The 15,224-nt window shown below is 42.2% G+C and overlaps 1 protein-coding gene across 2 annotated transcripts in view; it reads right to left on the reverse strand.

Moving 5' to 3' along the window:
- drp2 (dystrophin related protein 2) overlaps positions 1–15,224 on the reverse strand; it is a 155,774-nt gene that overhangs the window by 59,327 nt on the left and 81,223 nt on the right. For both annotated transcript variants that reach the window (XM_076738393.1, XM_076738392.1), the window contains exon 3: positions 15,042–15,216. In XM_076738393.1, the coding sequence (XP_076594508.1) occupies positions 15,042–15,088 (47 nt within the window). In that variant the 5' untranslated portion in view covers positions 15,089–15,216. The remainder of the gene's footprint in view (positions 1–15,041; positions 15,217–15,224) is intronic.

Consider the following 15,224-nt stretch of genomic DNA (forward strand, 5'->3'; position numbering starts at 1 on the left):
ACTGTTCAACCACAATGCAAACAAATCTAAGTAAAACAAGCGGATAGAAAGTATGTTGTGACACATGCATGGCAGGCTGACAGACACAGAGTCAGATTGGTGTTGTAGCAGGTTTGTTGGAGTAAATCAGAAACAAATAAAAGAAAATGTATTTGCTTGCCACCTGCCAGCAGCAGGAGAGATGTCTGAAGGAACCACTGCTCTTCTATCAGTGGCACAGCTGGCACTAAAGGGGTGGTGACGGGGGTGCAGTGTGAAAGCATTTCAATTACACACCAGAAGCAAGCACTCAAATATCATTATTCCTGCACATCACAATTTGCCAGCACTGTCACATCAGACATGATGAGTTGGGGTGAGAGCAAGAGTCAGACAGAGAAGCAGACTGACTGTCACTGCTCACGACAAAAAGGCAGGGGAGACATTGTAAATATATAATTGGACTGATATTCATATGAAAGTGTAACTTAAGTCAGAGAAGCACTTTGAGATTTCTAGGTCTGGATGTAGTCGAACACAACAAATCACAATGATGCAAACATAGCGTTAACATGCGCACTGCTAAATAAGGAGTAAAAAAAAAAACAAAAAAAAAACTCAGCCATCAGCCTGCACCATTAGCGTGCTACCATCAGCGATGTCGTGTTAGTGACTGAAAAAGAACTGTGAGGCAATTTCCTGCCAAAGTGAATTTGGGACAGATCAGTTCTGACACATGAGGGATTAGGTATCACTTCAGGGGTGCCGGTTGCTGGAAGGCATGTGGGAAAAGCTTTGAGACATTAAGAGAAAAAAGACGGAAAGGTGAAATCAAGCTTGTAAGTGCACATTTCAGAATTGATAGGCCTCTTTGTTCAACCCTGTGTCAGGAAACTTGTGTGAAGCAGACCGTGCTGTCCCCTAGCCTCTTGTTGCCCCTCCAGCTCAGCTTGTTGTGGTAATTGAATCAGAGAGGAACTGTTTTTCTGTGGCCCCTACAGGACAGGCTCTCAGTCTATAACAGGCGTGAATACACACATATAAATACAACACGCACGCACACACACAAAGTGTGAATGGAAAGGTTTCCGCCTCACATAGGAATAAATCGTGGCCTCGAACAGGTCTACCTAAGGTCATCCATCAAAGGATGACCCTGGCACTTTTGCAGAGAAGTTTCCAAATGATTCAAACCACACAGGAGATCTTTGATTCTCACACTCGTACAGAAAACATGCACAGACACACACTCGCAGCACACTCGGCCATCACTGCCGCTTCCATTACACACACAAAAGGTGAGACAAATAGAGCGCTGTCTGTGCTGTAATGGAGGCGTCGTCACATGGCGGGTGCTGCCAAGAACAACTCTTGCCCTGCTAAGCTGTAGGGAGGCCAGGCTAAATGTTTGCCAGTATAGGAGGCTGACTGATGCTATTCTATCTCCAGTGGAAACATCATGATATCAGTTTAAGTGTTATTTATGGGCAAAGTGCTGCTGCATTAGATGCAGGGATGGCAGGCGTGTTTGAGTCTGTGTGTGTGTGTGTGGGTCCAGAAATGCAGGGATGAAAGGGCCAAAAGAGGAAATGGGCGGGCTGTGTGTGCTCTTCTATCTTTGCACAGACTAATTTGAGTTCCACCTAAAACCAGCATTCATTTTTTGGACACTCTGGGTCAGAGCAACAAGCCGTAAACACACACCCCAGTATCACACCAAAGCGTGTAACACACCTGCTGGTCCACATCAGTCCACCATGTCTGTGGCACATTTTTACATTGGCTCAGCATGAAAACATCAGGGGTGGGCAATAAATTTCCAGAGGACCAAAGACCAAACACATATGCAGATACTGTATATCTTATGTGCTCTGTCACAAAATATTAGGTTCTACATTTCACATTAATGTCTGCGTAAAAAAGCCCATCAAACACAATCTGGTTGCTCAGTTTAAATCACCATAAAGTACAATTGTCTGGTCTATTTTTAAATGTGCGTGTCCCCATTTCAGGCCTCTAAATATCAACAAACAGCCTTGATACAATGGCAGCAATGATCAGTGCACACGCATACTATTAGTATGCGCTGATAGACGCTGTGCGACACAGGACCTTGACATGGGACACACTCAACAGTTTCAAGAAAGGAAAACTTAAACTGAGACTAAATATTGTAGACTTTTTCATTCCCTGGATTAGCTTCAAGCAAAGGATTCAAAAGATGGAAAATATGCAGCCCAACAGTCAGGAAAGCATCCTTTGTTGTGAATGTGAATACACAGATTCATGCTGCAACAGCTGAGGTACCGATCAACGTCCGGGTGTCCTTGAGAACGACACTGCTACCAGCTCAGCTCTGCTGTGGTTAGGAATCCTAATCGAAATGTTTCAGGTGTAAACATGGAAGCGTGTTGCTGTTTATCAGACCTTGGCTTTTGTATTCAGTGTTATCACAACTGGAAAATCTGTTGTTTCTGCTGTATGCCCACATTTCTTGACAGTTAACATCCAAAGTAAATAACATGGTCAAATAGAAATCCAACTCCCAAATCAGTCAGAGAGATTACAGAGAGAGGCTTAGTGCTCAGTTAGATGATTAATTAATGCATAGGAGATAGGAGCGGTGTTTCTGCTGTTTTAGGAGAGAGGAGCTAGCTAGTGTGTTGCCTCAGGGCCCAGAGAAGCTTTGAGCACAGCCCTGCCTCCTTTCTTCTCCCTCTCTCTGTCTCTCTCTCTCTCTCAATTGCATAGATGTTGCGAGAGCAGGCAAAAAGTGTGAGGGTGTGTGATGGGCCACGTTGACACAGCAGCACTGCATTTAGTTGAAAGGGTAGAGGATTCAAAAGGTGTGTATGTGTACATTTTTCCTCAACATCTCCAGGGATGCCACGCTGTGGAACCCTCAAATCAAAGTCGATTGAGATGCAACACATTTACTGTGTCATGTTGTCACTTTCGGCTGGTTTGTTAAACTTAGGTTCCGGTTTGGGCAGACTAACTATCGAGTTTGGGGAGAAGTCATGGTGGAGTTCAGAAATATGTTGAAAGAGAAAGAAGAAGAACCAGGCTTGTCTGTGTTGTGTTGCATTACATTGCTTTCTGTTGTTGTGCATTGCATAGCGGTTGCACTGCATTGTGTCACCGCAGAGGGAGGTGCACAGAAACTCTCATATAGTAATACTGTAATACTGAAGGCCATGTATCATAAAGATACTACTAACCATTTTTATGACTAGAAGGGCACTCAGAGAGGGCAGACCTCGGCCAAGGCCAACAGTTCAACTCTTATTTGATATGCAAATCTGCAAGAGCAGCCACTATATATTCCCCAAATTAATGAAAATGTCAGATTTGGATTTGAGTCAGAGTATAATTAATTGCATGATATCTGTATATTTATTTTTCTATAGCCACACTGTTACTACTGCTGCTTTCTGTACAAAAGTTTGAACAAATGTATGTGTTGACTGCCCCACAGGATTACAGGTGCCTTTGAATGCGGACTGTGATGTGGAGTCATCACATTTCTACAGCTGGCTCTCTTTTGTCACTCTTGAACTTCACCCACTGCTTTCTTAGATGTAAGGAATTTATCTCTCAATGATCTCTCTGAATGATAGTGAAACATAATTCGTGCATCCACCCTGTGATTCGGATACACCCCAAAAACAATGCTCATCACATTCGATTAAGAAAAAACTTTGTTAAGCTTTGTTTTCTTTAGGCAATTAAATGCTCTGGTTAAGGTTGAGTAACTGTTAAGCTCAGAGATGACCAGAGGGCATCTTCACAAAGAGTTTGGACCAACAGACAACTCTGAGCAGAGAGTAGCAGTGAATTCTTCACTCCATCACACAAAGCAAAGAGCTAGTAATGGTGTGAATAAGGCATTTTTGCACGGTTCATCTCAATCCAGAAAAACTAATTTGTGATTTCCTGATTTATTATGTCATGTCTCAGTTACTTTAATGCAAACCAAACTCTTCCCATTGCTGCGTCACACTCAAAGCTTTCTTCTGACAACTTACTGGAGAGCTTTTACTGTGAAGCAGCTACAGGAAAAAGCTGTCTCAGTGCATTTTCACACTTGTTGTGTGTGTTTGAGCCAGAATTTGATTGCCCACCCACCCTCTAAACCCACCGAGCAATGTGTGGTGGTTTGCCAGATTGTTTTCCTGTTTTGACATGTGAATTAAGGATGGACAACAATGTTTGAGTGGGTGAAGTCAAATGACCACTGGCCACAACAGGAGAACAACCACCTGAATCACCCCGGAAAACAAGTCGACCTTGAGTGCTCTTCCCTGCTCACACAGCTGTAAGATATATTATTATTTCCATTTTCTGTCTCACAATCCAGAAACATTACCAGTGGGGTTACAATGACTGACTGACTGCATGAATTTTCTTCCTGTTGCTCTGCAACTGCACACAAAAACCATCAGAGTCCAACTAGAAACCATCTCAGATTGTCTGGTTCAGGTGCATTCAGGTACAAGTTTTCAAGGTTTCAAAGTTTTCACAGTTTTTCCCTTGTTCAGTCTATAGCCTGACTGACAGTGGATGTCTGAGGCTGACGTTGATAACTGGGAGTTTAAAAAGTCGATAATGATATATCAGCCAATGCTTTTTTAAAGAAATAAACATAAACAGTGTTGGTGCAGATCTGTTAGATTTGTTGTTTGTTTGTTTTAGATTTTAAAGATAGAACCCCAATTCCAAGAAATTTGGGATGCTGAGTAAAACATACAGAATGTGATCATTGGCTAATCCTTTTTGACATAAACTCAACAAAATGACAATATCGTTAATATTTTCCCTCACCAACTTCATTGATTTTTGTAAGTATATGCTTATTCTGAATTTGATGTAGCAATTTGTTGTTAGTTATCTGCTGGCGTATACATTGATACCAGTATCTCTGCAAAGAGATAATGTCAGTGTAGCTCAAATTCAGACTATACTACCACTGTGAAAGCACTCTTTGGTACACAGGTATGCAACCAACTGCAGAGTAACTGTGAACACTTGGTCTACATAAGACCAGACATTAACTGGTTGAACTGGACAAAAAGGCACACACCTTGCTTTTTGCTCCTGCTTTATTCAAAAGGTTTTTAGCTTTGGGCAAATTGCAATCTATAAACACGTCCTCCAGGTAACTTTACTGTGGTGCTTCTGATGTATGGAGACACACGTATGGCCAAATCTCAGTAAAGCCCACCAAACAGATCCCAGTGTAATGGAAAGTCTACAGAAGAGCCCACAAACCTGATCAATCTCACTTGGGGCAGCCGGCGTCCCTCAAATGGACCATGTTGTACAAAATTAATGCAGCCCTCATTGTAAGGCTGTTGCACGTGGTCTCAAACGGCAGCAGCAGGTAACTGAAAGGTTCTAACTTCAATATTAATAAATCATGTGGTGTGATAGCTGTAAACTGCAAACAGCATGTTCACGTTTGCCAGCCTTTCCTGGGATTCTCTGTCTTTTCTGCTTCCCTGTTTGATTTTCTGCACAGGGGTATGGTTTGTCGCGTGTGATGCATTCAGGGACTTCTCTTGTGGTGGTGGAGTTTTACTGATGCCTTGCCTAAAGCGTCTCTTCCAAGAGCCATCTTCCTGAGATTTGTGGGAAACACGTTTGACAAGTAACAGGAGCAGACCAGCCACTCAGGCTGTTTCCCACAACTGGAAATACTGTAGACGTTTGAAGATTCACAGCAGCTTATGCCCACGGGTAAAACGCTCCTGTAACAAATTCTTTACAGCTGCACAAGGCAGCCTTTGCATGCTTGTAGATCCAAATTAAAACACAAGATCAGAAAAAAAGATTTATGTGAAATGAAATAAATACATAGATAAACATCAGTACCTCCAAATCACAGGATCTAAAATCTGAAAACTGCACACAAGGTGATTGTGGCTGGTCTGAAAGTACACTAAACATTACACTGTGATGGAGTAAGACAAGGCTAATTATGTAGCACTGATGCATCCAGCTTTGTTTTGATTGGGAGTTTCGTTACTGTCATTTAAAAGGCACCATTAACTTTCAAGTTTCACGATTATTTGCACAAATGAAACAAATCCACCAGCTCTCAATTAGAGTGTAAAATACAGTTTTCTCCATTGCAGTCTGATTGCGACGCTGTCATTTTAAATAGATCTTGACTGAAGCCGAATTTAAACGTTCTTCATGAGAACACGCTCGTCCTCCTCCGTAACAAAGTGACTTACTACTATAATTAACCCACATTCATGTCGTGTGTGAATCATGCACTCTTCCACAAAATAATCATACTTAGAAGACAATTTGCAGCCATAGAATCCCAATTGCTTCTGTCAAGTATAAAGATTTCTCCTTTTTGTACAGAGACATGCTATGGTGAGTGTGTCATGCGCTGCTGAGAATACTCATTGACTGTGTGCCTGCATCAGACGCTCTGCACTGTTATGTAAAGACGTGAATGAATCTTGTCCGTGGAAATTGAAATGCAAATGCAAACATATAGATGTAAAGGAGCACGGCTGTGTTCACGGACACACACTCTGATGATGATGTAACATAAATGCAGGCCAGTGTTAGCAGAGCAGAGATTGGAGGAAGTGTAAGAGGTGTGGCGTGAAGCGGAAACACTTGAAAATAATAAAAGATGACAAAAGCACGAGAGTCACCGCTGGAATGGTCTTAAAACCAGAGCGCTGTATGTTCAGTATATGTGTGTGTGTGTGTGTGTGTGTGTGTGTGTGTGTGTGTGTGGAGACAATAAAACCTTGATAGTATTGCTCAGGTTTATTTGTGTTGTGTGTAAGTGGAGATGTTTTCCATTTGAGTCAGTATTCCTTTTTATTGCACGTGTGAGTGAGTGTGTGTGTGTGTGTGTGTGTGTGTGTGTGTGTGTGTGTGTGTGTGTGTGTGTGTGCGTGTGTTTTCATGGGGATGTAGATCAGCGTTTCCATTAATGTTTGAGGCAGCTCATTTCCTTTGCTGTCATTCATTTCCACCAAATATTCAAGCGTATAGCTTGAGACCAAACTGATTTAACTGATTTTTAATATTTTAATTGTAAAACACACACACCACCTGATGAATCAGTCAAGGCACAGGACCACACACACCAGATGTTGATGCTAAACAATTTCAGAGTGACCATTCAGGGACATGGGATCTCAGAGAAACTTGCATCATCAAACGTGACTTCAAAAGAACAAACATGGAGGCGGACTCCTCAGCTTGCGCTATATATATATGTCGTGGATGGATGTTGATGTTGTTGAACAACATCCCAGTCAGTTCACTGGCTGTTGTGGGTTTCTGCTCAATATTCCATCACTGCTCTTTTCACACTATGGGAGTTCGGGGAAGCTCTGATCCAGTCAGTAACACTAAGATTATGTCTGTAAACCCCTCACACTGAAGGATCATTTGGGCAGATAATCTGTTCAGAGAACATGACTGCTGGATTGCTAATATCGGCCCAGTTACCCTCTACTGTGGGACCACTAGCCTAGCTGCTCATCTCTTGCTAACAGTGACAGTGTTGTATCAGACTTCCTGATAGTTACAGAATATGTTCACTATAGACGCCGTACATTCTGCCTGGTAGACAAGGAGCTGACAGGAATTTCCATTATTCAGATATTTCAAAGGATTTCAAATTACCTTCTTATTGAAGAGATTTTCAAGACTGACACCCCTGAGAGAAACGGGGGGATCGGGGCAGACAATGCAGATCACTTTGCGAATAATGGCTGCTCATTATTCAAGCCGCAAGCAGCCGCTGTGTACAGCGCAGCTTATAGCAGCTCAAGCCACCAGCTCTTTCAGTAAAGCCCCCCCTCAACCAAATAAAGAAATAATAATTATGCTTATTACTTGTATTGTTGTTGTTGGTGGTGCTGTTGATGTTAGAAATACAATTATCACAACAGGAAAGCCTGCCAAGCTCCAGATCAACACAGGATGATGTGTTCAGTTATAATTCATGATTTCTTTCAGTTTTGACTTGAGGAAGAACTCTTTTGTCCCTCGTATTTATTCTGTTCTTTGTCTATTAATGAGCACAATATTGCATTTGTTTTTGCCCTTGTGTGGCTGTGTTACCCAGCAGTTACTGTTTGCTTAGCCTGACTCGCACTGTATGACTGCTTCATTCTTAATTCATTCCAATTAATCAGTTAATTAGAGACATGGGGTAAATATATTTGTGTGTTTGATTTCAAGGTCAGTGTGGTGCAAGTTTTAGCCTTGAGACCTTGAAATACACACCATGGAGCAGTTTTCATCACAGTGCTTTACAAACAACATTTATCTAACACAAACTGGTTAATTGGTTGTGAGATTCATGTGATTTCATAAATTCATTGTTTACAGTGACAATGCACCGTAAATACAGTACACAGAGGCAGAAAAAGAAAGACCGTCTTTACAAAAGTTGTTGTCGAATCCACCGCTGGCCAAGGTGACTTATAACAAGTTGAATATCAACAGCAACCAATATCAGAATAGTAGATAAAGGCTGAAACTGCTACTAATTAGTTTCTTTTACTAAGTATGATGAAGAGAGCAATATGAAGTACACGAATAAATGGGAAATCATGCTGCCATTAAGCAGGATTTGTCATATTTTCCTACAGTCACCACTTCTTGAACAAGCAAGTTCAGAGTGATGAAATGAAACCTTGGGTCACAGGTGTCACTCCAGTGCATGTTTTGGTACAAGTAGTTTCGCTGATTCACAGGTAGAATAAGTGTTTGTCTAAGGCCATCCAGCTCTTAGTGATCCACTTTCGCAAAATTCATGATTAACACAGCAGCAGCACAAGATCAGAGAAGGGCAATTATTGTTTCTATGTAGGAACGTAAGCCGCGTCGGAGTGCTTCTGTGTGTAGGTGAATGTGCAGGCGTACTGGCATCTTTAAAGACGTGATTTTTAATCCTAAAAATCTAAACAACAAGGTTGGATTGCCAAACATAGATTGACAGGTTTTTAATACCTTGATTAAAGACGGATTATGTCATTTTTGGCAGTAGGGCTCTCTTGATGAGAACAATAACAAAAAACATAGTTGGAGGATGTTGTGAAGAAGCACGGGATTGTGGGAGTTGTTGTTGTCTTCAATGTTACACCACCACCGCTGATGAAAATGAATAATCGTGCTTTATCACGAGTGAGCAATACAAACGATAGTATAACAGTAGAGGAGCTAGCTATCATCTGGTGTTTCCTGTCTTTCTGTGGAGATTATAGCAGCTGGAGGAGGTAAAGGGGATATGATGCCATTGACAGACAACCAATGATGGTATGAACGGTCTCGTCATTTTAAGACATCTCAATGCACAAATGTTACAATACTACACCATTAAAACCAGCCAACAACTAAATCTAAGTCCCTGTTTTATGATGCTGTTAACAGTCTAATAGATCAGGAACTGTAAACTCAGCAGTGCAAATTAATATAACATATTGATCAGGGCTTTCATGTGACCTGTCCTCCTTTGACCTCCATGCAAGTCTTGGCTTGCAGGTCTTCAAGCAAACAGAGCTAATGTACAAAGTGAATCTCCAATCCTGGAGCTCTCATTGTTCTTGCAGCTCCAGCAGCATACAATGTTTTCGCTCCTTTGGGGATTTGATTTGCTCCACATACAGCGTGCCTGGGTACAGTGTGTGCACAAAAACCTGATTATATTTTCCTGCTACTCAAACAGACACTGTAGTCCAATCCAACATTGTCTCTAATCTGTGCAAGACCACCTCTGATTTGTTCTGCACCAGATGATGGGTATGAAGGCACAGCTCAGTGCCCTCCTCACAGCTTCACTTTTGTTTAATTTCAAGCTCTACACACACACACACACACACACACACACACACACACACACACACACACAGTGGTAATTCATCAAATTATTCATGGGGCTTCAAATTCCCTGTTGGTTTGTTTTATCATTACAGTGTATCAAAGTTTGTTTTCGTCAGCCCTGCCACCAGATATGGCGTCTGTCCCACAAGTCTCAAAGCTGTGATTCCATCATATCTTCAATCCCTGGTTTACCAGCCTTTACCCAGTGTGATACACGTGACGTCAATGCCGGTCTCTCAAGGAAAAGACAATGGGCTTTGCGTGAGGGCTGAATTAAAGATTGTGTGTCTGAATGAACCAATTGAGACCACAAAAATTGCCACTCACAAATGGAAAACCAGCTAAAGCCAAACCTGAAATGTGGGTCACATTTGCAATATTTGACCTACGAGACTCAGCAAATATATACGTAGCATCCTGGAAAATGCTGCCTTTCTCTTACCTTGAAATAAACCACTGAAGCTCAAAATGATTCTCAGGCAGCAGCAGTGACAGCAAAATCCATTCCTTCAAGTGACTGAATGATTGATGGCTGAATCCCCGAGTCCCACACACACCTGCCATCCCGTCCCTATCCCCTCTCGCAGCACTAGGCTTTCACCCCCTGACCTTCAACGGTAAAATTATCATTAACATGTAATTGGAGCTCAATAAGTCCTGCAGGCATTATACTGTAACTTGCCAGAGGGCGATGTAGGGAAAGTGGAGCACAGAACAACCAAAGGGCATTGCACTGAGCTGGGCTGTCAGTAGACGGCGCTAGCATAGGAAGGAGGAGAAGAATAGAGGTGGAGAAACATGAGGAAAAAAAAAGCAAAAGCAAAGACGAAGAGCAGGAACAGAAACTGAATGAGTATAAAAGAGACAGTGAGTGATAACGGCATCACAGATAACTATAGTGATAAATAGGAACATTGTGGTAATGACAAAAACAGACAGAGACAAAAACAGACTCAGAGGTGTCCCCTTGCCCTCAGACAGACGCTGGGCGTGGGCGGATGGCTCTCTGCAGTTATCTGAGCCATGCGGCAAATAAATTCATAACATGCCACCGAGACACCCACACCAACCCCGGTGGGCATTCCCTGCAGAGCAAAACAGTGGGCACCTTACTATGCAGCACGGCCAGAATCTCAACAATGCTTGACATTGTGAACAACACGGCTGACACTGTAATCAGCTATGTTGCATGTAAAATCTATTTGAAGAACTCTTACCTATAACTGACAAAGCAGTCGGTGCTAATAATACACTGGGGGAGATTTGTGATGATTCAGCATCAAGCTGTCGTTTGTTTGCCACAGTATGCAAGTGCAGGAATGGGATGCAGTACAGCTGGCCTCAGTGGAAATACGCCTTGATCTCACTGCTAACACAAATGTAAGATGAGCAGGAGGTGAGTTACGAAATAACACTGATGAGAACAACCCCTTCAGTTGACCTTTAAAAAAAATCGTTCAACATTGGGGGGAAATATGCTTATTCGTTTTCTCGCCAAGACTTAAATAAGAAGATCGATACCACTATCTTATGTGTACTGTCAATAAGAAGCTGCAGCTGGTTAGCTTAGCTTTGCATAAAACACTGGAAGAAGTAGTCATAAGCTCTATTTTACCCTTTTTTCAAATGTGTCCAAGGAGATGGAAACAAACAAAGGTATGCCGGATAATTCCCTGATTGTTCGGTGAGTGAATTACACAAAAAATAGCTCATCCATTTGAAACACACAGCATCTACTGAGCAAATAGCTCAGCGAATTCACAGAAACCTCCCACACTCTCATATTTTCTTACACAGTAGTTACAGATGGCTGAATGGCCTCAGCAATATGCTTGCTGTAATAAATGTCTGTTTTATAAATTTGTAATCACTCAGCAGCGAATATGACAGACATACCGCACTCAACATACGGTGTTGTGGTCCACTGCTTTGGGGCTATTATCCCAATCCTGCATAAGACATTAAACCACAACTTGATATAGCACAAAGCACACAGCAATAAGAACAGCATGTACATTTTTCGCCAATGGCATCTAAACACTGTTTTGCAGTGAATAACACATGCTATGCAGCTGGTGAGTGTGCGTGGACTCACTCACAGTGTAATGATTTCGTCTAATTTCTATGCAACATGCCAAAGAAGTGATCAAACCCCTAACCTTCTGTTATCAGGGCTGAGTCCAATTAGCTGAGCTACACTGTGTCACACTGATAAATTCCCTGTGCCACTGCCATCTGTAAACATTTAGCAAATGCATTTTGTGCGCTATTTACTCCTTATCTTAATTTGTTAAATTCTCTGGGTGTTTTCAGCAATGGGAGAACACAAGTGTTTTCACACCATCGTCAAATTCTGGAAAACAGTTTAACCTTTAGCCGTGCCGGTGTCATTAAGTCCACCACTTTGGTCCTGTCTGAAATATCTCAACAACTACTGGATGGGTCAACATGAACTTTTGTACAGACATTCGTGGTTCCCAGGGGATGAATCCTACTGCCTTTGATGATCCCCTGAGTTTTCCTCCAGAGTCACCAGCAGGTTTTCACTTATCCAGTGAAATATCTCAACATCTACTGGACAGCACAAAACGTAGCACAAACATTTATGGTTCTTCACCATCAGGTCAAAATAACCGGAAAACTAATGATAATCTCATAAGCCTCTACTGTACTTTGTGTTTAGTACTAATTAACAAATGTCAGCATACTAGCACGCTAAAACTAATATGCTGACCAGTACTACAGTGACCAGTTTGTCCCCAGTCCCGACAAATAAATAAATATCTTGGTTTTCAACATTCACTACAAAATGATCCAAGTTTTACCACAGTTAAAGTAAGAAAACTAGTACTATACTTGTTTTCAGCACATAGACTTTCATCATGTTCTGTCCCACTCATTATTACCAAAAAAAAAACCATGAACAATGCACACACGTCTGGATTCAACACTGATTTGTCTGTGTGTGTCAATCAGTCAGTCAGTTGTTGTTAAAGCTGTTGCTCGTCTATGAGTCATAAGGGAAATGTCACAGGCTCTTTCTAACAGAACCTGTCAGCGTAATAAAACAGGTTTAATAAAAAAAAGTGTATGCTTACAGTTATCTGTCAAGCAGAAGAGAAAGTCTGTCTTCTCTAAAGAGCTCCAGGAGGTTCACTCCTTCCTTCATAAAGTACCACAGTGATGCTGTGTGCAATGCTGTGTACTTAGCATCCACGGAGTTGAAAGGTAGGTTTGCTAAGTGCTGAAAAAAGTGTCCTCCTACCTGATGAAAACACCTGGGGTGCATGCAAAAGCCCAAACATGTGCACATGCATGAATGTGCAGTGCAGTTAAAGGTCCTAGTTTGAGGGTTTGGAAATATACTCACCCTATGCCAAACAGCAACATGTTAGCATTGTCGCTGTGTGCATGTTAGCATGCCGATGTTAGCACTGGGCACTTGGGCAGCTTATAGAGCAGTAGACAGGTTGTAGAACCTCAGCCTTGATAAGAAATGAGCACCAAAGCACAACAGAGGAAGTTTCACTTAAGTCAAGGTAGAGTATGCTGTACTGTAAGGTGTAATGTATGAGAGTTCAAAGGATAGAAGGAAGCAGTCGGGAGTTTCATTGGAACATAGCCTCAACCACCTGTCAATCAATGCCAGACATGCCATTATAAAGCCAGTCGTCTGCACTTGTCCAGCCGTGGGCACTGAACGCAGTCAGACATTTCCTCTGGACAGCACTCACCCTCAAGGTTAGACAGCTTTTCAGTCAAGCTCTTTCTCATTCATTCATTCTTATATTGTTCTTTCTCTCTGCCCCGCCCATCTCCCTGCATCCCATCTCTCTTCTCTGATGATTTAATACCAGCTGTCTGGTCTCCCTTCCTCTCTCGCTATCCCTCTATCGACTCCTTCCTATATTCCTCCCTTCCCCCCTTCCTCTCTCAGCCTGATGAAGTCAGAGTGCAGCTCGGGTATAAACAGCCACTGCAGGCCATCCATAGTGATCTCATTACACAGGACTGCAGGGGAAACTGTCTTAACCAATTTCACAACTATCCTTCCTTAACCTCCCCCTCCCGCTTCCTAGATGCATCAGGGTCAAGTAAGCAATTAAGGGGCCAATTGTCTAAACAGGCTGCCAGTTGAATTGAAGAAACAGAAATGATGCGGCAAGCTTGGACAGCTCCCAATTAAGCATCAAAGAACAACATGAATGTCCTCTAATTGTTTTGCACTGGAAAACCTCTTAAGTGTAACTTGTGCAATGGCAGTATTAACCCATGTGATATCAATAATTAATCTGCTGACTGGAAGGAGTACTGAAATAGGCATTATTGGGTGATTAGACATTATTATTAGACATTACTTTTTTTAATTGGCTGAAAACTGAGCGCGAACGCGAACAAGAATCGTCAGAGGAAAATGGAAAGCAAACAAAGAAAGAGAGAGCATATATAGACGTTAGACATCATTCGGCTTTTTTCCCCCGTGTCACGGGCAGGGCAGAAACTTACACATATTAGCATTGTTTCACCACAGATACAACAACAAAAGGACAACTGCCAGAGCAATTAAAAATGCAATTCTCATTTATCATTCAATTACAAAAAAATATATACATTTCCTGTCTATTATGAGTCTATAAATTAATGACCTTGGTTAAGCCAAAAGTTGCCAGACTCATTTAGAAAACGCTTTTGCTAGTTCTAATATACATCTCTATACAACTGTGTGTGTGCAGACAGTGGCTAATTTACAGCAACTGGCTTATTAAGAGGGATTTGTTTCCATCTGTTTCCTGTGACACGGGACGATGTGTTGCCTTTTGGCGTTGTGCTGTGATCTGTCCTTCTACTGAAATGGCTCGAGTTGTGGCTTAAGAAATGTTCAGTAAACCAGAATGTGACATTGAACAAACAATCTGTGTAAAGCTGTAACTGAGAGGATGTTTCCTTGGAAAAATCTGTATCCTTACAAAGTAATGAAAGAAAAGAGCATTCTTATTTCTTTTGAGACGACCAGCGTGTAGGTAGAAATGTAATGTGCAGCTTACAGTGATTGTTGCTGCAGAACGAATGATCACCACTTAAGTTTCTAAATGCAGCCGCTTCCTCGTCTCACACACAATGAGCATCTTGGCTCTGAGAACGTCCATCCCGACACGCTGTTACAGTAAACACCACTATGAATGTCCTCTTACCGGATGTTGTGGGACTTGCGTTTGATCTCGTTCCAGCAGAGGTTCATGTCTCCTGTTTGGTGCGAGCCGCCTCCTCTCAGTCTCCTGCACTCAGTCCCCTCCTCCTGCCCCTCACCGTCCACTGTGGACTGGCACGGCACACAGTGGCATCCCGGCCACGAGGGCCGCCCCGCAGCTGAGAGA

The sequence above is a fragment of the Chaetodon auriga genome, chromosome 9 (assembly GCF_051107435.1).
Source record: "Chaetodon auriga isolate fChaAug3 chromosome 9, fChaAug3.hap1, whole genome shotgun sequence".
NCBI lineage: Eukaryota > Metazoa > Chordata > Actinopteri > Chaetodontiformes > Chaetodontidae > Chaetodon > Chaetodon auriga.